Here is a 25910-nt window from a genome sequence, read left to right on the forward strand (position 1 = left end):
TAGCCTCCTGCATGAGGGCCACGGTGCCAAGCGGTGCCTACTGGGGCCAGCAGTTGCTTGCTCAGACTCTGAAGATCTGCCTTGCTTTCCCCAGCTGGCTCTATTTTTAGGGAGAATGTCCAGGCATTTGGATGACTATCTTGGGGGTCATTCAAGTGTCCAGGTCTCCTCCTGGCTGAAGCCGCCAAGACTCCATGCTCTGGACCACACTGTGACCAATAAGGGCTGCAGACAGCACGTACTATTTTATTGGGCCTCAAAAGCTTTAAATACAGAATGGGCTGGCCAGGGCAAAGATGTGAACACACTGGCATTTTAGAATATGCATGTATCAGAAAAATCACATAATCAACAGTTGGACAGAGAGCTGGGAGGAAGGCAGTCTGGGATAGAGGCAGGTGCCAGCTGGCAGTCGGCCTGGGTGTTAGGATTACTCCCTCCACTAGGACACAGTCTTTGATGTTCCTTCCTGATTTGAGGACTTTTTTAAAAAAACCACAAACCTCCAAATAAAACCAACTGGGAGAGACTGTGGATAGCAGTGCCCATCATCACAGAGGACAAGGGTCTGCCCCAGAAAGCCTTGGGGTCCACCCCCCCGCCAGACCCAATGCCACCCTACAAGACATTTCCACACACTGAAGCAAAGCTGGACCCAATCTACAACCCCTGTCTGGGGTTTGGAGTTGAAAACGCCCTCCCGGCAGAGGAAGAGGGAATGGCGTGAGCGGTGCTGGGGGCCAAACCCGATCCCCTCCTTAGCGGCTGTAGCCAAATTCGTCTGCATCATCAGCTCGAAAGTCTCCATAGCGCCACAGATTCAGCTGTAATAAAGAACAGAAAATAGCTCTTCAGGGATATGGGACCCACTGGAACTCAGAGGGCCAAACCCCTCAACTCAGTGCCCTCTCAGGGCTCCCAAGGCAAGAACTCACCCTGGCGCTCTTGGCTGACTCCTGGGCATTCAGGTATTCTGTGATCTGGAGGGACGAGAGAGGAAAGGGAGTGGTCACGGGGTGCCCTCAAATGATCAGCCAGCAGGACCCTGCAGAATGCTCAGGTCAGGGCCACAGCTGTCCCTTGCTCAAGCCCGTTCAATGGAGCCTAGTTCCCTCAGAGTAAAACGCAAAACACAATCATATTAGTCTCCTGGCTTATTCCCTTAACTCTTTGCACTAGCTCTTCTGTCTGCCTGGAGCGCTCCTCTGGTCACGTGCTCCTGGCTACTTCTCCCACCTGCTTCAGGTCTGTGGTAAAGTATCTCCTTCTTAATGAGGTCTCGGGCAACCCCATTTAAAATTACAACCTAGGCCAGGTGTGGTGGCTCTCGCCTATAATTGCAGCACTTTGGGAGGCCAAGGCAGGAGGATCACTTGAGCCCAGGAGTTCAAGACCAGGCTGACCCTATCTCTATAAAAAAATGAAAAAATTTAGCCAGGCATGCATGCCTGCTAGTAGTCTCAGTTACTTGGCAGGCTGAGGTGGGAGGATCACTTGAGCCAGGGAGTTGAAGGCTGCAGTGAGCCGTGATTCCGGCACTGCGCCACTATACTCCAGACCCGGTCTCAAAAGAAAGCAAACCAAACAAGAACAATACAAATACAACCTTCCCCTCCCATTCCTGACTCCCTGGATTCCACTTCTCTCTCTTTTTTCACTGCAGTTACCATCTTCTAATATCCTATTTAATTTACTTATTATGTTCATTGTAATTGTTGTCTCCTCATGCTTGAATGTAAGCTCCTCAGGGCAGGGGTGCTGTCTCTTACTCACTGATATACCATAGGCCCTCAATAAATGTCTGCTGAGAGAATGAATAAATAAATGAACCCATGTTCTGTGTTTATCTCAGGGACTGCGGCAGAAGGAATTTTCTACATAGCAGAGGCATTATGGGCAGTTTCATATGCGGTACATTAAGATCTCCAATTCTATAGGGAGGCTGAAGCTGACCTCCTAGGAGCCAACTCCTAAGGAAAGTGGGGGTCTATCCAGAGGGGCCTAGGGGTTGGGCTTCTCTTGAGACACAGTGGCAATCCACAGGGGTGTCCTGTTCCAGTGTGTCATCAGCCTGCATAGTCACCAACACATTATATGGGCCTGCGGTGCTTGAGGAAGAGAGGAAAGGCCAGGAGGGCTGGGAGAAGGGAGAGCAGTGGGCAAATGGAAGCAAGATGAAGAGGAGGAGTGTCTGGTTTTCATGCCATGCCTTTCTTGCCCCTGTCTCTGAGGGAACACAGGGAGATGCTGGCCACATCCTGCTGCCCTCTCATCACTTTCTGCTGGGAGACAGCAGCTCTGTGGGGGGCCGAGCTTCCCTCAGTCTGGTCCTCTTGGATGGGTCACTGATTCAGCCCAGCTGGGAAGCAGGGCTGGTCTGCAATAGGGCCTCAGGGGCTGCTTGGTGAGAGGGTAGAGAGGGACTCAGAAATGTATAAGGTTGGGTGGAAGGGGCTGCCTTGTATCCAGAGCCCAAAGCTAATCACCAATGGCTGCGCAGTGCAAGCTATTTCCCAGGTATGAGCGCACTGATTGTCATGATCAGCCTTGAGAAGTGGCAAGGCAGCTAGTGTTCCCCTCACTTCATGAGCAGGGAGATGGGGCTCAGGAGGCTGGCTTCTCCTCTCAGAATGGTGGAGGCAGGACTCCAAGTTCACAGGGCTTTCCAAACAGCCGGAGGGTTGTGTGGCAGAGTCCTTCTGGGCCCTTTGGTGCTGCCTCCTCGACAGCTCTGGCTCAGGGTGGCACTGGGTATTAGGAGTTGGTTATTGCCTTGGAAGTTGTCTGTTGGAGAGTGCGACTGGGAGAGCGGGAAGGACAGGCCTTGACCCTCTCCACATCGCCCCTGGCAAAGCTTTCTCGCCTGTCACCTGGGTGTACATGGGGAGGGAAGCTTTCCGCTCTAGTTTGCAGCTGCATTCTCAGCCAAACCCGCAGCCAATTAATTTGGGATGTAATTAACTTTAAAACAAAACAAAAAAACCCCAACAAACCCAAATCCATTATCTTTCCCCAGCAGGAACAGCAGGATGGTGGATTCCCTGCTCCCTTCCTGGCTTGTGGAACAGTCCCCTTCTCTGTGAGGGTGGTGGCGCAATGCTGGGGCCGCCTCTCCACATCACGTACCACTTTCTGGAACTGTTTCTCCTTGCGCACCTCCACCATGACCAGCCCCTCCTTCACCAAGCCCAGCCCCACATCGCCCTTGGAATCTGCAAACTGCAGGGTGACATGGGGGCAGCCGGAGCTCAGGTGTTCCACGTTGAGCAGGCACTGAGTGTTCTGGATATCCCGAACCACGCTGTCCACGGCGTCCGTGCGGGCATCATCCTGGAGCAGAGACATACTCAGGTCAGAGCAAGCCAGAGAACAACCACTTGGGCCCCAGCTCCTGTCCATGGACTCCCAAGAAAGTCTGGCTAGCAGGGGCCCGTAATTCACTCCCCAGAGAACCCTAGTGAGGCTGGCCAGGCACAGTGGCTCATGCCTGTAATCCCAGCACTTTGGGAGGCTGAGGTGGGTGGACCCCTTGAGGCCAGGAGTTCAAGACCAGCCTGGCCAACACAGTGAAACCCCATCTCTACCAAAAACACAAAAATTAGCTGGGCGTGGTGGCGCATACCTGTAATCCCAGCTACTCAGGAAACTGAGGCATGAGAATCGCTTGAACTTAGAAGGCGGAGGCTGCAGTGAGCCGAGATTGCACCATTGCACTCCAGCCTGGGTGACAGAGTGAGACTCAGCCTCAAAACAAAACAGAAAGAACCCTGGTGAGGTAGAAACAGGCTCTGGATAGGAAGTCTTCCCCTTTTCTTTTCTTTTCCTTGCCCTTAGCCAGAGACTATCTGCAAGTGACCCCTTTCTTTCCTACCCTGTGCTCCTACCTGCCTGCCCTGTGTCTCCAAGGAAAAGTGACTTCTTCCCACTCAAAGCTCACTTACACTTGGTGTCCTCTCACTTCCTATCTCCTGCAGGACCTTGCTCCAGTGCACTAAGTCCATGACATCCTCTGTCTCCGTCTTTTTTTTTTTTTTTTAAAAAGAGACAGGGACTAGGCCAGGTGTGATGGCTCACGCTGTAATCCCAGCACTTTGGAAGGCCAAGGTGGGTGGATCACCTGAGGTCAGGAGTTCAAGACCAGCCTGGCCAACATGGTGAAACCCTGTCTCTACTGAAAATACAAAAATTAGCTGGATGTGGTGGCGGGCACCTGTAATCCCAGCTACTCAGAAGGCTGAGGTGGGAGAATCGCTTGAACTTGGGAGGCAGAGGTTGCAGTGAGCCGAGATTGTGCCACTGCACTCCAGCCTGGGAGACAAAGCAAGACTTCATCTCAAAAAAAAAAAAAAAAAAAAAAAAAGGAGATAGGGACTGGCCAGAGTGCAGTGGTGCCATCATCTCACTGCAACCTTGAACTTGTGGGCTCTAGGGATCCTCTCACTGCAGTCTCCTGAATAGTTGGGACTACAGGCGTGTGCCACCACACCAAGTTAATTTTTTTTTTTTTTTTTTTAAAGAGACAGGGTCTTACTATGTTGCCCAGGCTGGTTTTGAACTTCTGGCCTCAAGCAATCTTCCCTGCTTCGCCTCCTAGGCTGGAATTGCAGTTGCGAGCCACTGCACCTGACTCCACATGTCTGTCTTCACCGACCTGTTTTGTGATACTTGCCTTCAGCATTTTCTGTTGCTTCTCTCCTGCCCTTCAGCAACTTTGTGAAAAGGTGGAGAGTAAATGTGCTTATTCTTCATTTGCACCTTTTATCTGGTGACAGTGCCAACCATGGTGTTCATGTAGCTCTCACTCCAGGTACCAGGCACCTTCTCAAAGCTAAAGCCAAGGGCAGCCCCTGGGAAGCCTCAACCTGCCTGAGCTCCCGGGGGATCTGGACATTGCAGACTGGCTTTCTGTTTCTGGGGATAGAGGGGATCCACGACCCACAGCATGGGTTCTCTCCTCTCTGGCTGCACATGCTGCCTCTGGGCTCCTGTTCTCAGATGGCAGGACCCCAGCACTTCCTAATACTCTCTCTCCTCCCCATCACACCTTCCACATACTCAATCTGGGCAATCTTGTACACCACCACGGTTTTAACTACACAGACCCATACATTCCAGGTCTCATCTCACTCCCCAACTGAAAACTCTAAGTCTGCCTGGAGGTCCCACTGCCCAAATTTGCTCCTTCTCATTCTCCTTGGCCAACAGCAACATATCCACACATAAGAAACCCAGCGCCACCTTCGTCTCTAGCCTGGACTGTTATGATTGTCTCCCACCCATTCCTTCTAGTCCCTCTGTTCACTGTGCCATCAGAACTAACTTTCAGAAACATTTTGGAGCATGTCACACTTCTCCTAGAAACGGTGCCACATTCCTCCTGCCTATACAGCACAAAGAATAAACTCCTTGCCAGGGTAGACAAGCCCACGACATCAAGGCCTTTCCCATCTCACCTCCTGCCACTGCCCGATCATCTCCTGCCACTGCCCAAAAGCCACCTGGGATCCAGCTGTGGTGGTCTAGTCTTTGTCCAAACGCACCCTGGCCTACCTGCTTCTATGAACTAGCTGGAATGCTCTAATACTACTGCCTCGGTAGCATCTTCCTCAACTTCGCATCTCTTGAGTCCTATTACTAAGAGACCGTCATAGTTTCCATCTTCTCCTGTCAGCCCATGAGGGCTGCAGCAGCGGCTGAGTGTCAGTGGACAGTACCCTTTGGAAGGAGGAAGACTCCAGACTTACATCTTGGGGCACCTGGATGAAGGCGAAGGCATACTCCGTGGCTTGAGCTGGCAGCACCCGAGTGCTGAAGGCAGGTGGTAGGGTTCCCAGGCGGGTGGATGGCAGGACCTCTCTCTGCAGAGAAAGCAGCAGGCCAACATGTCACATACTCGCTGCCCCCTTGCTCTCTTACAGAACAGCTCTCTGTGGCCAGGCCTCTGGGAATGCTAACTCTGGGCCACCCTGTTCATCCCATGACTTGGTTCCACTTTGCCACGTACAAAGGCTCCCCAGTGGGTGAAGCCTGGGGAGAACGTGCCCTGCGGGTCCAGCAGTAGATGGAGAGCTGTGGCTCACACCCTCACTCTGGGCCTGGTGCTGGCACACCTAGTGGTTCCCATGAAAACAATCACAGTATAACTGGACTCTAATCGCTTTTCCATTTCCTCCCAATGCCCTTCTGTCTGTGACATGGGTTCCCTGACTACGTTCCCACAGGCCAGGGGGTGCTCCAGCTGCTGGCTAGGGGAGCACACCAAGACAAGTATCCCCGTGGTCACTGGGCCTGCCTGTGGTTCTGGCCCAGGCATCTCGGTTCGCCCTCGTCTGGCAGGACCTCTTCCTTTGTGTATTCCCAGGAGATGGGTTGGGAGCATGGCCCAGCTCGGGGATCTCTATTAACAGATCCTCAGTCTTAGCCCTTGAGGAAGGTATGGGAGGAATGCAGACAAGCGGAGTCATGACTCAGGAGCATCACCCTCCTGACCCTCCTGAACGACAGCTTTCTCACCAGCTTGCTGCTGTTCCTAAAGATAATCTCCCAGGAGTTGTCAGTAGACTCCCAGGGGCAGCTGGAGAGACTCTTCTCCCAAGGGTGCCAGTCACTGTCACCTTGTGACTGTCCCTTCCCAGCAAGCCTGAGTTTGGGGATGTGCTGGGGATTAGCGCATGGAACAAACACCCAGTTTGGCTTGAATACCAGGAACTGTGGGTGTAAAGGCCCTCCAAGTGCTACAAAGGCCCTGCCCCCATTCTGCAGAGACCTCAGGCAGAAGAGGAACTGTGGGTGTGGCTGGACACTCATCTGTGGGGTCTGGACGTGGGACCTATCAGTGTTTGCAGCCACTGGTCATAGACCCCAGTTTTGCTACGTCACTCAGGGGGCCTGGCCTGTTACACGCACAGCAGAGATGCCCCAATGCTCATTGTTTTATTGGTAAGCTTGGAAGGACCTTGGAGAGATCAGACAGATTTGACCCGGGGGCTGCTGTTTGATAGCCCCCCCAACACCCTGGTCCCCAACACTCACATTGCCGTAGTCAATGTAGAAGACATGTACTTTGGCAGGAGACTCGACTTTCTCTACTCGGGCACGGTACCTGCAATGGCATCATGGGCAGAGCTCAAGAGACAGCCCTGAGGAATCTGGGCTCCCAGAGCCTCAGCAATGGTGGGGCAGGGGCACAGCATTTTCCTGCCCGGGTTCAACGGGTGTCACAGGGGACAGTTACTGCACTCCATCTAGGCCCAGCCTCGGGCACTGTGGCCACCACCTAATGGAATCAGAGCATAGCCGGGAGCAGAAGAGGGAGAAAGGAGCATGTGGAGCAGATTAATGTGTCCTTGGGGCATAAAGCAACAAGACTAATGACTAGATTGATGTCTGCTGTTTAAACCCAGAGCACTAAACAGCAGCTGTAATTAGCCAGCAGATCTGTCTGGGAGGCCGCAGCAGGGAACACATCCAAGTCACTTCGTCACCCTGGGAAGGCCGTGGGCCCTCCGTTGGTAGATTACACATCAGCGACCTTCTTCTGGCCTGTGAGCACTGCTGCTCATGTCCTAGACAGCCGGGGAGGAGGGTCAGGCAGCTGGTATGGGCTTACCATGGCCCAGCCTCTACCTCAGCCCCGTGTAACATCATTCTTCCTGGGTGAGGTGAGGGGTGTGCTGGACAGCCCGGCCAGCCAGCCAGCCAGCCAGCCAGGGCTCCCACTCTGGAATCCCCCAGGAGAGAAGGAAGGCGCCACTTCTGTCTGGCAGGGGGTGCACAGGCCAGAGCGAGGCCCCAAATGGGCTGTGGGCAATGAAGAGGGACACTCAGGAGAGTTGCTGGGGGCCATCATTAACCAGCTGGGGAAACCAGACTGCTAAGGCAACGCCCAGGGCCTGAGGACAGCCTTGCTATCGTTCCTGCTCAAGACTCTGCCTTGCTTTTCCAAGTGGCTTACCATTCTCCATCTACAAATTTGGCAATGCAGAACTCTCCCCTGCGGGGTGCATAGGAGCCCTCTACAGGGGGGTGGCTGGCAATGTCATTGCGCATGTTCTCCATCAGCTTCTCCAACTGGGTGCCTGCCAGGGAGGAAGAGTGCAGTGAGACCTGGGTGCTGGGTTCCTCGAAGCCTCTGGAGAGTTTTTCTGGGAGGGGTTGGGGAGGGAGCTCAATGTGAAATTCTGGGAGGCACTGCAGCACTGGCTCTGTCCCCAACCCATGCGGGGAAGCCCTCTTGGTCCTCACTCCAGAGGTTTCATGCCATCTGCCTTCAGAAGTGGCATTGGTGACTTGCTGACACGTTGGGCCTTAAAGGCACACACAGCCTTGCCATCTCAGCTCTTCAGTCTGCTGGCCCAGGGTGTGGGAGCCCTTGGGATGTGCCTGAGCTTTGATTAAGGAGGTGGAGAAAGCAAGAAGACAGGGAGCAAGGACAATGCCAAACAGCCTCCTCCAGGGTGAGGGCTGGCCAACCTGTACTGCATTTCTACAAGGCCAGCTCCTGGCCTGGGTCACAGAGGTGGTAACTGACAGAAGCCACTGTCCACTGCCTCCCAGGGGGCAAAAGTAGGGATGAAGGATGGGGCCCACACCACTGTGGAAAAGGCCCCGGAATTGAAGCCATGGAAGATGGGGGAGGAATTCTTGGATCAGGGCCTAGAGCCTCAGTATTATTCAAACTTGGCCACTCTGACCCTTGTCACCCTGCAAGATACATGCTGAACAGGACTTCCAGTGCTGCCGGGCTGGGGCTCTACTGTCCCACCCCGCTACTCAGGGCCCCTGATCCACTGGAGGAGGGATTCCCTACCTTGTCTTTCCCTAAGCACTCTGACCTTGGGTCAGCAGTCCTACTGCTTTTGCCTGTTTTGGCAACACTTAGGGCCTACTCAGTTTCTCTCCCTGGCTCCTTAAAGAATCCTCCCACCCTGACTCTGGGAGGCATCAGCCCCCTGTGGCTTCCCTTTTTATGTCCCCTCTGGCCCTGATTCTAGCTCTGTCTCAGACCCTTTTTGCCCCTTTCCTCTCAGAAGCAAGGAGGGTGACTGTGGATGTGTAGTCTAAGTGTGGGAGTCCTCTCTTTATCTTCAGGGCCCAAGGCAGTGCTGCAAGGAGGGCGCAACATATGTCTGTTGTTACACTTGCCACAGTCAGCCTTACAAGTTACCTGCTATTACACTGTGAGCTCCTTCAGGGCATAGACCATAGCTCACTTCTTTCTGTTTACTCACGCGAGGCCTGGTAGAATCCCCAATGCATGCAAGGTGCTTAATAATTCAGCTGCATTGAAAATAAACTCTGCATAAGCATGCAGGGATGTGTGTCCACTCTTAGGCTGCTGCAGAGGCCACTGGTCCTGCATCCACAGGACAGAGGCCTGAAGGTAGCAGCTGCCCCTCCCCCTACCCAGTGGTCAGCCCTCTATAATTCTCTTTAGACAGTGTTCCTACCACAGACAGTGAAATTCCAGGGATTAAGAAGCCTTGACAGACAGCTTCCTCCCTAACTTGGTCTACTTTCATTTTTTTGCTCCAAGGCAACAGAAGCAGGATTTTGCCTCCTGCCAACAGGCAAAGCCCTCTGGGAGGTCCTTACAGAGACTCACTGGTCATTTGCAGCTAATGGCAATGTTTTTGTCAGATCCTTCTCGAAGACAGACTTTAATTGAAAGAAGGGAGACAGGGCAAGAGGATGCCCCCCGAGAGGGGATGAAAGGTTTCAGCAGAGGGGGGCTGTGGATTCTGAGGTTTATCTCCATGGATACCACGGAGCCACCAGAGGGCAGGGGCCTTCCTCTCTGGAGACCACCACAAATCCCCAGGTGGCCCGCCAGGAAGGGCCTCACTCCCTTCTCTTCCAGCATTCCAAGGACACATGGTTTTCTCTTTTCTCTCCTTTTCTGCTTCAGATTTCTGCTCCCTAAGACTTCAGGGGCTTGTTCTGAGTCAAGGCAGGTCCTCCCCAGCAGGTCCCAGCGGCTGAGTGGAGCCTGCCTGGGAGTGATTGCATCCTTTTGCTCAAGTTCTCTGGGGGACTGGTGGGGATTTCGGGGTGGTGAATTCTAGCTGGTTCCTCTGCCCAGGAACAGCTCTTGTTCCTACCTAGACCACCACTACAAGACTCCTTCCCTGTCACATGACCCAGCCCTAGAGGCTGGCCACCGCCCGATTTCATTCCCAAGGCAACTGCTGGAGCAGCTTTCAGCAGGACTGTGGCTGACCTCAAGAGAACCTAATCCCAAAGGCTCATCGGCTCCATCTCTACCCCTCCCCTTTGTGTTTTTCCTTTTTAAGCACAGCCAGCCCAGGGCCAGGAATGGTCAAGTTTTTCCTGGTGAAATGACACTGCCACAAAGGCAGCTGCCTGGGAAATAGCATTAGAGGGAAGTGGCTGAGACGGGGCTGGAGTTGGCCTGGGGTGGGCTGAGGAGGCTGGGCAGAGCTGTGTCCTGCCATCTGGGGGACTGCCTGAGTGTCACTGACACTTCCAGCTCCCTCTGCCCACCTCTGCCTACCATGATTTGTTTCCTGGGATCCAGAGGCAGCTCTAAGAGCTTTTCCTTCTGCTCCAAACTCAACTGTTTCCCTGCACAGGGTGGCCATGAGAAGAGGCAGGTCAGGATGGAAAGTATAAGCGGGTGGAGGTGGAGTCAAGCCAGGGGCTGCTAGAGCTTTCTCCTGCCCTTTGGCCTCCAGAAACCCCAGGTTTCTGCCCAGGGGACCCTGGCAACAGTGTACACCACTCAGGACGGAAGGAGGAGAAGGTCCTTCAGAGACTGCCCGGGAATGTCTTCCCTTAGAGCGCTGCCTGTTTCCATGGAAACTGGCTATCACTCAGGGCTATGTTAACCTCTACAGAAGGAGAAACCCCAGCAGAGACAAACCCAGCACCACTCCTTGCTCCCCCAGAGGGAAAGGGGCTGAGCGATGCCTGGCTGATGCCTGACACACTCTGGGGGCTACAAATCCTCCTGCCCAGCATAGTCAGGAGTGTGTGGGAACAAACAATCACCTAAGAGGCTCAGAGCTCCACCCAGATAAACCTAGTTATCTCACCTGCTCTCAGAGGACCTGCCTGGCAGCACCTCCATGCTTGAGCCCACGCCAGGGCTCATGTGAAGGTTCCTGAAATAACCCCAAGCCCAGAGGAGCAGTGGGACAAGGCAGGGGGACAGGGGCGGCAACGTGAGCTCTTCAGGGGAGGCTCCTGGACTGCCTAGGCAGCATTCCTCCCACCCACTGGGCAGAGGCCCCCTACCCCCAGGCAGCACCAGCTGGACCAAGCAAGGAACCACGAGCCAGCGGTCTGAGCACTCACCGGTCTCCACATCCTGCACGTAGAAGTGCAGGTCGTCAGTGATCTCGGTCACAAACACAGGCTTGTAGCTGGCGGATCGCTCCTTCTCCTCCAGCACTGGCATCACCTCCTCCACAGGCTGCTCCTCATAGTGGGCCCAGACCTGCATGTTCAGTCGGCAGAAGTAAGAAGAGGGTGAGGAAGTGAAGTCATAAAAGACACGGGGAGGCCAGGTGTGGTGGCTCATGCCTGAAATCCCAGCACTTTGGGAGGCTGAGGCGGGTGGATCACGAGGTCAGGAGTTCGAGATCAGCCTGGCCAATATGGTGAAATACAAAAATTTGCTGGGTGTGGTGGTGGGTGCCTGTAGTCCCAGCTACTTGGAAGGCTGGGGCAGGAGAATCGCTTGAACCCAGGAGGCACGGGTTGCAGTGAGCCGCGATAATGCCACTGCACTCCAGCCTGGGCGACAGTGCAAGACTCTGTCTCAAAAAAAGAAGAAGAAGAAGAAAAAAAGACACTGGCAAAGAGGTTTCGGGCAAATGGGATCGGCCCCAGGTGAGTGACTGTGGGGCACTGGATTCACACCAGGCTGAGCCCCTGAAGCCCTCTATCTTGGAGGGGAAAGGTGGGCTCAATAAAGTTCTCATCTAGCAGTTCTCAAATTCAGGCAGGCATCAGAACCAACAAGGGAGTTTATTAAAAATGCTGGCCCCGGATCCTACCCCAGGCTCACCAAATTACAATCTGTTCTGAGCATCCCAGAGAGAGTAAAAAAGAGCAAAACTAGACTCCCAGGCCATCTCATGCACGTCCAAGTGTGAGAGCCCTGCTTTCATGAACTCTTTGGCTCTGGGCTCCTCACACCCGCACCTCTCTTGCTCCGGCTCCCCATCTCCCTTCCCCGTGGCCCTCTGCAGGGCACCTCTGAATTCTGCAGGACCTCCTGTTGTCACAGGGCCCCTGGTGCTCCTGAGGCAGTCCAAGCCGCAGCCCTAGGCTGGGGAAGAGCTCACCAAGAATGCTTCTGCTCAGCATTTTCTCCATCCTCCTCACCTCCAGCAGGTTGCTCTGACCTCAGCCCAGAAGCTGGGCCATGCGCTCTCCACCCTTCCCTCTCTCCCTTCCTTCCCCAAGCCCTGTGCTGTCAGGGCTGCAGTGGCTCAGAAGCTGATTTGACGTGACAGTGTGTCAAGTCCAATCTTGCAGCCAGAAGATTATCCAAATGGTGAGGTCTGTCAGAGCAGGGGAGGGAGGTGGCTTTCCAGCTGAGCAGCAGGAAGGGCAGGTGGGAGAGTCCAGAGACTGGATCACGCTTGGGGTCCCAAAGACACACACAGGAATAAGGATGACTAAAAGTATTTGCCCAAAACTTATGTGCTTATTAGGTGCCAGGTACCATTCTAAACATTCTCCAAATATTAATTCATGTAGTCCTTACATCAGCCCTTTGAGTAGGTCTTGATATTATCCCTGTTTTACAAATGGGAAAACTGAGGTACACAGGCTTGCAGCTAGAAGTAGTGAAATCAGGATTCAAACATAGGCAGCCTGGCTCTAGAGCTCTTCCAGGGGCATTTGGCATTGACTAGGTATCCCTGAGAAAATACCATCAACCAGGAGGAAAAAGCTGTTTGTTGGTGAGGGGTGGAGAGGGAGATGAGGCCTCATGTCCCTGTTGTTTTTGAACTTGCTGTTTGACTTTGGTCAAACTTTTCTGGGTCCCCTTTTCTTCTCTCGCAGCTGAAATGCAGATTCCTCAGGAGCTTCAGGACACAGCAGAAGGGCAGGAATGCTGGAATTCTGGAACCACCTTGGCTCAACCCAGACCCCACACTTCTGCCTTTAATGCGGCCTGAGTGTGGGTGTGGGTTCTTCCACTAGAAGGAGCGGCTATGGTGGAATGACTGAGACATCTCCCAGGCCCAAGCTTTCTACCATCCTACACCAAGCAGTGACTTCTATGGTTGGGCTTGTGGGCCCCTGGTCTGGTGCTCTGGGCTCCTACCCAAATAGCTCCTGACCCCTTCTCATCTTCCAGGCTCCAGATACCTTAACACCTGTTCCCATCACCAGAGATCTCTGTACACGCTGCTGCTTCTAGTCCCCCAAGCCCTGGCTGGCCAGAGGGGAGGAGGCAGGCAGTAGGACTTTAATCCACAGCTTTGCCTCTAGTCAGGACAGAGGCCCTAATCCCTCAAGGGCCTCCCTGCCCATGTGGGGAAGTGGGTCTCTAGCTTGTGGGCTTCCCTGTGAAAGGGCTAGGGGTGGGAGTGGGGGGCAGTGGGGAGAGGGAGATAGCCATAAATGCTTCCGATGCCAAGCCTATATCCTGATAAGCCTGAGGCTTTCTCCCTGGGCCTCCGAAGCTGGAAGTTCACTGGTATCTACTTAACCAGCCACTCCTATTGACACCTGGGCTCCCAGCCCTTCTGGGACCCTTGCAGCTCTGAGGATCAATGGGACTCGCTCGGTCTCAGAGATGAGACTGTCAGCACGACCTTAAGTGAGCTGGGGTGGAGCCCTCCTGTCCCAGGAGTCTGCCCCCTCATCCTCACCAGCAGGCACCCCTGCAGTCCCGAATCCCTCAGCATGCCCTCTGCATCCCACGCAGGGACCCTTCCCTCTTCCTGCCGGCTCCCTCCTTTCCCAGCACTGAGCTTGTTAACAGAGACTGGCACTCTGTGCTGGTTCCTGAGTGGACCATGGGCCCTGAGCCTGCGAGCTGTTGAGGGCTCCCATCCCAGCCCCACCCTGCTCCTTTGGCTGTGGGGGAAGGCAGCCCCTCAGCAGTGTTGTTGAATTAGGAACACACTGACAGGGTGAAAGCAGAGAATGCTAAAGACTCCTCAAGTAAAAGTGCCTTGGGCGACAGCATCAGGTCTCCTCCTTGGGGAGTGTGGGGTGGAGCTTCTTTCCCGGCAGGCTCAGGTGGGCAGCAGGTGTGAGGTTAAGGAAGATGCAAACCAAAGCCTTGAGGATGGTCCTCAGTCCCCAGCACTAGGGCCCGTCCTGTGACAAGGTGCCACAGCTCACTTTGTGGTGGGTGGGGCGGTGCAAACTGCCACCTGAATTGAGAAGACAGCAGAAGCAAGGTGTCTCCTTACACAAAGTGGTTGGCACCCGAGGTTGCCAAGAAGCATCTAGAGGGTAGGAGAGAGACAGCTGTCTCCTCAGATAAAGGCACTCTGTTTCTAGGAGAGGCTGACCTTTGGCCCTTCAGGCAGTGCAGCTATGACGGGTTCCTCTTTCCCTGTGGGGATGGAGGTGAGCAGCTGATCCTTGGGACTTGCAGCCACATGGGCAAGCTGGTACATGCAGGCTGGCCAGGTGGCCCCTTGGTGGGAAGGAGTCAGTCAGCTGGGAAAGGCGTGGCTGCCCTTGTCCCCATCCTTAGAACAAGGGTGCACTTGCCCATGTTGACTCGGGCTGCCCTTCTGCACAGCCGGGGTGCACGGAGGACACACACTCACTGGCAAGACACCTGCCAGACCTAGCCACTTTCCATAGCCATCCTCAGCCCTCACAGCTCAGATTTCCCACAAGAAGCTGGTTTCTGGGAATCCCCACTGTAGCTGCTCCTCTTCCTGGACCTCTGGGGAGATGACGAGGAAAACTCAAAGATCCTTTCCAGAAGGAATAGTAATTATACACCCAGACACAGAGAATTAGTGCTGTATGGCTCTACCCTAGACTCTTGAAAGATGGAGGAGCTGGGGAAGAGCCTCTATGGCCAAAGAGCTGGGCAGAGGTCCTGAGCTTGACCTAAGCAGCAGGGCCCAGGAATGCTGGGAGAGCCAACCATAGGACAGTCTGCCCTTGCTCATGGACCACCTCTGAGCACGTGGAGAGGCAGTTACTAAGCATAATGTTGTGGAGAGACTGTCCCAGCTGACTGATGGCAGGGTTTGCGGTCAGGTGGGGGAAGTGTCTCTCCAGGCCAAGGCCAGGGTGGAGCTCTGCCGATGGTGGGCACTGCTGGTACCCCCAATGGCCCTGGCTACAGAGCAAGACTGGGAAGGGTGGATGGAGGCCCCTCCTGCCTGTTCATCTGCTCTAGGCTGCTCTGCCATGCAAGTTCCTGTCTTGCTTGGGTCCCCTCTATAATCTGGGGCTTCTTGTGTTCTGTTGCTCCGGCCACCCTGAGGGAAAGAGCCCATCAAGCCAGGCACAGACCAGGCAGGTCAGGAATGGAGGCTGTCTCTCCTGTCCTCTCCCCGCCCTGGCCCTCTCTCTTCCCTGCACTTCATCCTCAGGGATGCCCGGGTCCTTCTCTTGGCAGGTGATGGGGACTGTGGACTGAGGATCCGTTGGCTGGAGTCTTTCCTTTCTAAATCCTGTTTAACATTGCTGCTTGCAAGGCTCCAGGGGTGGGGCTGGCGAGGGGCCAAGGTGGCGGAGGCCTTTGGGCCTGCAGCAGGGAAGCCAAGCTCAATAAAAGCCAATCGATAGCCAATCTAGCCCTGTGCAGGGCCCTGCTGGGCACATGTGTGAGGTAGGGTTAAGGCATGGGGACAGGCATCTGCCATCTGTGGTTCCCTCCTTGGTCCTCAGGTCTATTCAGGGCCGTTGAGGAGGAGGTGGGGGTTACCTCCTGCCAGGGAAGTGGAGGGCCCTATCACCTTCTTCACTGAGGAGGCATCCACAGGGCACAGGGAGGAATTACACTCAGCAGGGAGGCAGTTAAGCCCTCGTAGCTGGGAAACCAGCATTACCAGGTTCCCCAAGACAGACACACTCATGAATGCATGCACACATGATCACACTCCCAAAGCCTTCTGCACTTCCTGGTCTCACAAAATCCCTCAGCATTACCTTTCCTTGGTTACCTACAGGCACAAACATCCATGCATCCTGATGCTAACAGCATCTCACAACCACTGTCTCTTGACAGGTAAGGCAGCCCTTGTGGGGTCAAGTGGGACAAGGCTGGGTACACCCCAGATACTCAGGTTACTGTCCTGCAGCCGGCCACCAGATGCTCTTATCGGGGTCCAGCCAACTCTGAGAGCTGTTACAAAGCTCTGCTAGTGTTGCTCCTAGGAAACAGCTCCTCCAGGAGGAAGAAAGCCAGCCTCGGTTCCTCAGGATCCTTGATGAGCAGACCGGGATTTGCAGGAGAGGGACCCAGGAGGCGGCAGGCCCTAGCACTGAGAGTTGTGCACTGCATTTTAACTGGACTAGAATAAAAACACACAGGCCATGTAAGTAATTAATCACTGGTAATTACTCCTCAGCATCATCAAGTGGCACCAGCAAAATGGTGACTTGGGTTCTTTCAGACAAACACACTGTGCAGTAAATAACGATGCTGAATGCAGCACAGCCCCTGGCAGGGAACCCACCCTTCCATCTCAGGCCAGAGTTCCCTCCCTGTGCTCCTCTGGGTTCCTCTAGGGTCTCTACTCTCAGAGGGTAGAGGATTGCCCAGCTCTGAAAAGGTGGCTTCCGCGCTCACTGCTGAAAAGCCAGGAAGCAAGGCCAGGATGAAGACGCTTTTGGCCTCTGGGCCTTCGACTCTGGGGCTTGCCGCTCTACCCCCAGCTGCTAACTCTTCTGTGAAAGTGCCAACCTTTAAACAGGAGGCCCCAGTGCTGCCTCTCCCCACTCTCCCTGCAGCAGGCAGAGGACATGGGGGTGGCAGTCTTAAGTTCAGCTGTCACAAGCAGGAAATCCAGGAAGAAGCCATGTGACTCCTTTCCTGTAGGAGCTGAGGCTGCCTGCTTCCCCCTCATTCTGGCAGGAGGAGGCTTGATGTGAGCAGGAGGTGGGAATCTCCTCTGAGGTCTCATGGTGGCTGCCTCCTCCAGGTCACCGACCGTCCCTTTCATCTGTGCTAGGTTTGTGGTCCACCTTTCCCTGGAGTCTTTCTACCTCCACTCTCCTCTACCACCAAGGGGTTGGTTGCCTGCCCCAATCCCCAGGGGATGGGAAGAATGGATACAGAGAGATCCAGGAGGACAGTCCTGAGGGGCGAAGAGAAGCCCTGAATGAGGAGGCAGCTGCTTGGGGCTGGTGAAGAATGTGGTGCTTCTGGGGCCTCAATGCCCCTGACTCTTTTTGGCAGGTGTCTGGGCCTTGGCTCTGGGAAGTGAGTTTTGAGCCAGATGGCTGCCCCATGGGAAAGGAAGCATTTATTCCTGGAACAAATTTATGGCTCAGCATGGCTGTCCCACGAATTCTCCTCAAGCTCACAGGAGCCCTGACAAATTGGTGGCCGGCGGATTTATCCCCATTATCAGCGCCGGGCTATAAGTCAAAAGCAACAGGCTGAGTGAGCCTGGCTCCCACCTCCAAACTACTGGATTCCTCAACTGTCGATTGGTTTCCAAAAGCCGCTTTCCACCCCATCCCCCTTGTCTCTTCAATGTGGTGCCCACAGAGACTGATGGGTTATAAATCTCTTGTCTTAACAGCTGAGGCCTTTCCTGGGGTTGTTTCCCCACAGGGCAACGTGAAGGAAATTCAGATGTGGGCTTGGGCTGCACAGTCCCTCTGAGGGCACCGACAGAGAAGGGTCAGGGCTGGGGAGGGAGGGATGCCCCAGGCATTTTGTCCCATGGCTCCATGGTCACCTAGACAGCTTTCTACTTCAGGCCCACCTGAGCAGGCCTGGGATCACTGATGACATTCTGGGCTGGCAGCCCAGGCCCACCTCAGGTCTGCAACAGGCTGTGGCCGAGGACACCTCAGCTGGCAGTCTCTCCTCACCTGTGTGTGGCCCTGGTGTGGGGTCTGAGACCAACACCTTCCTGGGCTACTCAGTGTGGGGATGACAGAACGACTTCCTCCTGGAAGCAGCAGTTCTCTGGAGGCAGCAGCATTAGTGTGTGAAGAGGAGGGCAGGGAGAGCACGGCTGGGCTGCCACACGTACCTTCTCTTTCTTCTGCTTGGCAGCCTCCTCGGCAGACAGCAGGGACTTGTAGTAGGAGCTGCGTTCGGCGGTGAAGTGGACCTTGGAGAGCGCGTGCTCCACCAGGAGGACAGACAGGTTGGCGCCGTCGATGTGCAGCCAGCCGATGAAGTTGCCGGCCTTGTCCATGCTCTCCACCTCTACCTCCACCTGGGACAGAGAGACAGGCGTAAGCCTATGGGGGCCAGGCCTGAGCGTGCAGGGGCTGTGCCTGTGGGGAGGACAGCAGCGCCGAAGCCTTGGGTTCACAGGCCTTGGCAGCCGCTGCCACATTCACTCCGTGTGGCAGTAGCAGCTGGAATGGGGAAGAAGAGTGGGAGCCTGGTGCAGTGCCTGCCCTGGGAACCCCTAGAACCTTTCAATTTCAGCCTCTCACGGGAACAGACACACCCCAAAACTCGCTTCTCTTCTCAGAGCCCCTTCCCCTCCTTGTGGCAGAAAGCTACCGGGGCAAACGGGACTCTCCTTAACCTGAGACAGACAGAGAGATAGAGAGAACACGCAGTTGAAGGTCAGGAGCAAGTGAAGAAGCAGAAAGAGGTCTTGGTGCCTCCCACTCTTCAGCACCCACCCCAGCTCTGTGCTAGAAGACAGACAGGCCCTTAGGGAGCGAGGCAACCCCTGGGGAGAGAGAGGCTGCTTTTCCTGGTACAGCTGAATGAATTCATGTCTAATGAAGGTAATTAAAGTGGCTGCATGAAAAGTAGGAGAAGGGAGGAGAGGACAGGAGAGGCAGAAAGACGTAGGCAGGAAATGCATCAGCTCAAGGGCAGTGAGTGACAATCCTGCAGGAGTGGCCAGAAGGGTGTGGGCTGTGGCTGAACCCCAGGGCCCTCAAGGAATCTCCACAGGCCTCAAGGCCTCCTCCACTGACTGTCTCATCCCAAGGACCCAGGACCCCAGACTGGTGGAGCCTGGGCAAAAGTGCTGGCCCCAGTGCTGGGCTGGGCTGACCCTGCACTACACGACAGAGTCCAGTGCCTGTGGCTGTTAAAACTGGTTTCTCCTGTCTCTAATTTTGGCAACTAACTTACTGAAAGGACCTACTCTTGTAGGGGAGAAGGGCAGGTGGGCAAAATCTGAGGTTGCTCAGGTTTCAACACCTTGGATCCACCTTGCAAATGCCCAGGGCGCTGGAACACAGGAGAAGCCTGGCCACTGGAAGACCGAGCGCCTCCTCCAGGGGGAGGCCAGGAGTGGGGAACAGGCTGTCATGCCTGCAGGGGTTGGGGCAGGTGGTGGGGATAGTGTGGTAGGCGTGGACAAGACCTGTGAGGGGCAAAATGATACACGAGAAGACTATCTCCTGTTCATCCTAACTTGCCAAGCTTTATCAAACATGCTAAGGTCAAGAAGCCTCCTAGAGGAATTCTGGGGAAGCTGAAGGAAGAACAGCGAGGTTGCTTGCCTTGTGTGTAGGGGCTCCTGGACACATGCTGGCCAAAAGCAAATGAAGCTGGTACAGTTCCCAGCCAACACTGAGCCCAGGCCCACATCGGTTTCTGCATTCCCTGACCTCTTGTCTTCCACAAGTTTAGTAGCCAAGTGTCCTTTCCCTAAAACCAAGGATGTCTGTCCTGCTTGGACACAAGGCCTCTCTCCAGGCCTGGCAGGCCCCCAGACAGCTTGTGGTGGGCCAGTGTATCTCTTGGCACTGGGTTGCTGGGGTTGATGCAAGAACGTCGGAGATAGGCACAGAAGCAACCAGGCATGCACAGTTGCTGTCTATCCTGTGAGGTGCCCATGCTCAGACCCCAACCCACGCGGCAAAGCCCACGTTCACACCTCGCTCTCTGAGGCTGCAATCTACATGCTCACCTTTCTCCAGAGCTTATGTGAGAAGGAACCCAGCAACGAGCAGCCAGGCTCTCCTGGGCAGGCGAGCACCAACTTCACACTTAACCAGCCTGTCGTCTGCAATCGATATGCTAACTTGGGCTTGACAAGTCCCTGGGCCCAGGCAGCCGCAGAGGAAAGAAATCTCTGGCCTTGGGCACAGTGCTGCCACCGAATCCATCTTGGGTTGTAGATGGAGATAAAACTGTCGCCCATTGGGCTCTGTTCCCTTTTATTACAGCTGCCACAGCCACGGTAATTTCTCAAACAAAGGCACTTGGGGAAGGTGGGCTAGCTCCTCTCTAGCCAAACCCCATGCGGTGTCTATCCTTCTCCACAAACCTCAGCCTGGACGAAGCTGTGGAATTCGGTGTGACTCTTCTCTAACTCTGGGAGAATTACAGAGGTTGCAAGCAGAGGTTTAAGCAGGTTGTATGTACACGTGTAATCATCCTTTGATGTTTCTCTTTCACACTGACTGCCAGGAAATTATGACTTAACTGTAACATTAGGTGGGTCTATGTTTGTACAAGTATTATTTCTTTGTTCAACTCAAAGATTAAAATTTCTCTGACATTTTCTCTTAATTAAAAGATACACACATACATAGATATATACATACAGTTCAATTTTGTTATTTGTGGTAATTTTGTTCTATAAAGAGACCACTGAATTTGCAAATATTGAACCATTGCTCCTAGGGGAAATGCAGGTTTGGGTTCCTGTGAGCCTCTGGTCACAATATTTTCATCAAATCAATATATAACCTTGTTCTGTGTTTCTGTTTAAAGACACCTTGTCTAATATGTGTTGCTGGCTCATTAACATTGAACTCATGGCCAACAGGACAATGACTAATGCCTGAACGAAGCTTATCTAACACACATATCTTCTCCGTAAGGTACATCTCAGTATTTCTGCACTCAGGAACACCAGGTAACACTTCAGCTCTATGCTGGAGGCCATTTAAAACCGTGAAACCAGCAACAAAAGCACGAAAATGCAACAACATGATGCTAAATAGATTGTAAGAAGGACACTTGTTTATATTATCAAAGCTGAAGCAAGAAGGCAGAGTGCTGTCATCTTGTTCTACCCTGTTCCACCTAAGATGGAAATGTGCCCCGCCAGGTGACTCAATTTTTTTTGTCACTCTGTGCATGTCCACAAATGACTGCAAAAGTACCATGAGTATTGATTTTGGGGTTACAAAAATAGGTTTTGGTGAATCTGCAAATATGTAACCAGGAAATAATGAAGATTGACTGTATACTGTATAAACACATAGAGTTAATTCCCACAAGTTGCCTCAAACTGGAGACTATAAGGAGACACGTCCCACAAGTTGCCTCAGACACAAGACACGTTAGGCGAGGCTCATTCCTGTAAATACACAAGAAATTTCTTCTTGTCCAACTGGCTACTGCAAGCATTCAATGAGATCCTATTGGTGGAGTGTTGTGTAATTTGCAAACTGCTATAACATAGCCACTCATCTCTTGGGCATCTTGGAGTGTTTTAGGAAGAGATCTGGACTCAATAGCTTCCACAGGAGGCCTCCTACAATGGCAGGTGACTTAGGTGACTACCACAGGCTGCTAGAAGGCTGGCAGCAGGCTTCGTATGAGAGCATGCATTGGCGTGCACACATGTGGGTGGATATGGCCTTGAAGGCACCAGAGCATGTGTGTGCATGTACACAAGCAACATTGGCGAGGGACAGATGAACGCTCTCCTCTTCATTCCCCTCTATTTAGTGCCCATGCTGAAGCTGAGACCTAGAAAGACACATGGTTCTGGGGGAGGAGGGTACCTCCCAAGAGACTACAAGAAGGTGCAGGTGGCACCACACTGAGGAAGGGGCTTGGTGGTAACTAGTTAAGAAGCAAACAGCCTAGAGGCTTGAAGGTCAGCATGACCTTCAGATATTGACAGCCATTTCAGTCTGCCTCACTTGCAGTCCTGCTGGTCTGCCAGTATCTCTTGCTCTCTGCTCTTGATGCTGGCAGAGTGGGTGGGGATTTTGAGGTTGCTGAATACCTGGACTGCACCTTTGTCCGCTTCAATGCCACTTTCTCTGGGAAGGCTTCCCTGATCCCTGGCCTACCATGAATCACCCTCTGAATGCCTATGGGCTTATCCTCCCTTTGGCATTTATGGGGCAGTGTACAGCATGGAGGTTATGAGTGTGGACTCTGGCTCCAGACAACCTAGACCTGCATGAATTCTGGGGTGCCACTTAAGTTCTGTGTGCCTCTATTTACCGTAAAACTGGGATTGCAACAGTATCTACCTCAAGGATTCGTTATGATTAAATGAACTAATATAAATATGTTAAGCACTTAGAAAAGTGCTTGGCACATAAATGCTTCAACATGATCTTCATAAATTATTTACTTCCTGGTAGGGGCAGTTATTTCATTTCTAAATGTCTTCATTCTCCAGCTAGACTGTCAGCTCCATGGGGAATGAAGCTTGTTCCAGACTGTGAAATTTCTCCAGAGCTGAGCACACTGACTGGGCCATGAGGTGGCAGAAAAAGCATGGATTCTGGAGTCAGATATCAACTCCTAGTCCTAGCTGTGAATTTTTGGGTAAGTCACTTGACCTCTCTTAGACTGTTTCCTTAGTGGTAAAATGAGGAGGGGTCCTGTGCACTGAATGAGGTAACAAAACTGCTTCCTCTTCCCTTCAACAAATGCCAGTGATGCCAGTGATGCCCTGGTGGGATGGTTACATCCAGCAGCTGTCCTGCTTTGCTGAGCTGTGTTCACGGGACTTCTCATCAGAAACGGCCAATCCCTGCTTAAAGAGCTCCTTTATTCTTCCTGCCTCTGAAAGCTTTGGGTTTCTTACACCCGGGGAGTCCTCCCATAAAATACAGAGTGAAGGTAAGGCAAGTGGGGCTGACAGAATGAGCTCAGGTGTGTGACTGTCTCTGTACCACCTGCACAGATAGATCCCTTTCTCTTCAGTGCAGGTCTTTCCCCACAACAGGGCCAAAGCGGTGGGTGCTGCCAGCCAGCCATGCTCTGCAGGAGAGCAGCTCGACGCTGGACCTGGCCTGACTGGGGCCGGGGCAGCCAGTGGGCCCTACTGCCTCACAGTGGGACGCATCCTCTTGCTCCCAAGCGCATTAATGTGCCACTAATGAAATTGTTCTGGCTTATTTACCAAATTAATACAAACGGCACAGGCTGTTAATTTGCATGTCTCCTAATTACCGAGGAAGAGCTCCCCATGCCCGGGCAACACACACACCTCAGTGATCACCCAGCTGGGCTGTGGTCTCACCCTTCCCAGGAAGGGTGGATGAGGAAGGGGAGAAGGAGGAGAAAAGAAGAGCATGGAGCAGCCCCCAGCTCCGTGGTTGAAATCAAACAGGGAGGAAGCGGGTGGCCAGGAACTTGTTTCATTTCCTGTGGCCCCTTTCTGAGCAGTCTCAGTGCCCTGGTCCCGTCCCCACTCCAAACTGTTCCTCTTCTCCCCATTGTCTGGATTCTGTCAGCAGAAAGTACTTCAGTCAAACAGGCAGTGGGGACCAAGTCCTTCTCCTTCTCTAAGCAGTGGGGTACAATGCAGGGCTGGAGAGGCACTTGGGGTTGGCTGAGGGGTCTGGAGAAAGGAGTAAAAGTGAAAGCCAGGCAATGGATGAAGGCTTTAGAAATGTCAACATTCTCAACTTCTAGCCCTCTGCAATTAGACTTCAGATTCTGAACTCTTTCCTAAAGAAAGAAGGGTGGGGAGGGAGACAGTGAGGGTGTGCGTGCATGTGGTGAGTGTGGGGATTATTTAAAACTCAGCTTTCAAACCACAGAGGAAATTCTGACTGCCCTGGGGGGTGACTTAGCTGTGTCTATCCTTAACTCGCCTGGAGCCTGCAGCCAAGTTGGATGCCTAGTGCTTCTAAGTAGGCGCAAAGGTGAAGACCCAGGTCCCTCTCCTAAAGCCTCCTCCGGGTCATTGTGAAGTTGTGGGGAGGGTGAGGCGGGAGAAGGTGCACTGGAGGCTGGTTCTGGTAAGGCTGACTTAAATAAGGGAGCCGGGGGCACTGGGGGCAAAAGAATTAAGAAATGGAGACTAGAGAAAGACAGCAGGGGGATGCATGTTCCCCTTGATGACTCAGGGCACCCAAAGGAGAGAGTTCACACAGGGGATTTATTAGCAATGGGGGGAGGACAGGGAGACCCCACACACATAACAGCCTTTCCCTTTTTATTTTCCAGGAGGATGGAGAAGAGGTACTGTCTCCCTCAAGTACACAGGCATTACTGCGGTGCACAATGCCTGAGGCAGCACAGAAAATTACTGAGCCTCAGCCAACCTCAGAGCCCTGGGTCGTGAGGCTGCAGGTTGCCTGAAAACAGTGTGGAGGGTGCTCCTGTACCAAGGAAGGTGGACAGCCTCAGGCAGGACAGGCAGGTCCCAGGTAGAGAAGAGCCCAGCACAGGGTGCCACTGCCCTGAGGCATCTGGGAAGGAAGAGTCACTACACAAAGTGGGGTGCTGGCTGTAAGTTCCTCCAGGCAGCAGGGTGGGGGTGCTCAGGGCTACCTGCGGAAAGGTAACATCAGAGTCCCCACAGACAGGCTTTAGAGGCAGAAGTCTCCATCCTTTCCACACGCTGTCTGGCCATATTCCTGCTTTCAGTATTTCCAAAGCAACCAGCAACAAGCACAGCAAGTGGCCTGGATGGGGAGAAGGCACTGAGGAGCAGAGAAAGGCCCTGGGCTAGAACTGTGATCCAGGTGCCAACCTTGCCTCTTATGGGCTGGGCACACTGCACCTCTCTTTGGGCTTAGTTTCTCCATCTGTGAAATGAGAGTTGAACAAAGTTTCTCAGGTTCCCTCTGCTCTGCATTCTCTGAGGTCAGAGGATGGGGGCAGCAGAGCTGACAGCTGTGCCTGCAAGCCAACAGGAGAGATGAAAAGCAAGAGTTACACGGAAGAGAAGGGCAAGCAGGGAAGCCCCATTTGCTAACAATCAAGTCCTGGAGAACTTGCAGGGGGGCGGTGGGAAATGGAGAGAGGGGAACTGAATAATGACTCCGAGCACAAGATACTCCTGTCTCCTCCCAACCCACTCGTCCTAGCTGCAGCTTTTTTCAAGAATGTGAGTAGTGTTCTGGAGTAACCAGAGTGTAGCTTGGGTCCTTTCCTGCCATGCAGAGGTAGCCTTGCCCAAGGCTGGGTTTTCTGCGTGAAGGCTGTAGCATGCTGCCACAGCCAGAGCTGTGAACTTGAAGAGACACCTCACCTTAACACAGTAGCAGTTTAACACAGCCAGCTCATCACCTCCACGCCCGGTCACACACAGCCACACCAACTTCTTTCAGAGATGATGAACGTTAACAATGCAATTAATAAGGCAATGCTGTGAAAGCCGAGAGGCTGTGGCTATGCAATGCCTCCTGGGTCTCGTTACCATCCGCATCTGTGGGGAGTGGGCTGGCTAGAGGCAGGCAGCAGCATGGATTTTTCATGTGCTACTGGGGCAGTGTGGTTCTGATCCCCAGCGACACCTCTGTTCCTAATCCCTCATCACCTCCAGACCAGGTAATTCTTTCGAGCGCAGCCCACAGAGTGGATTGCTTTTCTAAAAAAACCTCTTTTCTGGCATTGGTGTGCTAGAAATGCCTGGAAATCAGGCCTGGGCTGGCACACCAGCAAGAGGGGCCAAGAGGCTCCTGGAAAGGAAAGGCCTGGGCAGTGGGTGAGCTGGCTCTAGAAGCTCAGAGTGGCTTTCTCTCCCTACTGGAATGCCTTTTCCCTACCTCAGGGATGAGGGGTGGGATGGTAGGGGTAGGGGGAGAAGGACTTGGTACCTACTGCCTGTTTGCCTTTGGTCCTGCCTGAGGCAGTGAGG

The 25910-nt window shown here is 53.5% G+C and overlaps 1 protein-coding gene across 1 annotated transcript in view; it reads right to left on the bottom strand.

Annotated features, from left to right (window-relative positions):
• Positions 1 to 218: 218 nt before the first annotated feature.
• The window catches only part of SND1 (staphylococcal nuclease and tudor domain containing 1), a 103782-nt gene continuing 78090 nt past the window's right edge, over positions 219 to 25910 (bottom strand). Inside the window, exons 3-10 of the mRNA XM_017896235.1 lie at positions 18171 to 18359; positions 11317 to 11458; positions 7955 to 8078; positions 7033 to 7102; positions 5745 to 5858; positions 3127 to 3330; positions 936 to 980; positions 219 to 824 (exon numbers count right to left, since the gene is read on the bottom strand). Coding sequence (XP_017751724.1) covers positions 759 to 824; positions 936 to 980; positions 3127 to 3330; positions 5745 to 5858; positions 7033 to 7102; positions 7955 to 8078; positions 11317 to 11458; positions 18171 to 18359 — 954 coding nt within the window. The 3' untranslated portion in view covers positions 219 to 758. The remainder of the gene's footprint in view (positions 825 to 935; positions 981 to 3126; positions 3331 to 5744; positions 5859 to 7032; positions 7103 to 7954; positions 8079 to 11316; positions 11459 to 18170; positions 18360 to 25910) is intronic.

Source organism: Rhinopithecus bieti, unplaced genomic scaffold (genome assembly GCF_001698545.2).
Source record: "Rhinopithecus bieti isolate Rb0 unplaced genomic scaffold, ASM169854v2 scaffold_26131, whole genome shotgun sequence".
Lineage (NCBI taxonomy): Eukaryota > Metazoa > Chordata > Mammalia > Primates > Cercopithecidae > Rhinopithecus > Rhinopithecus bieti.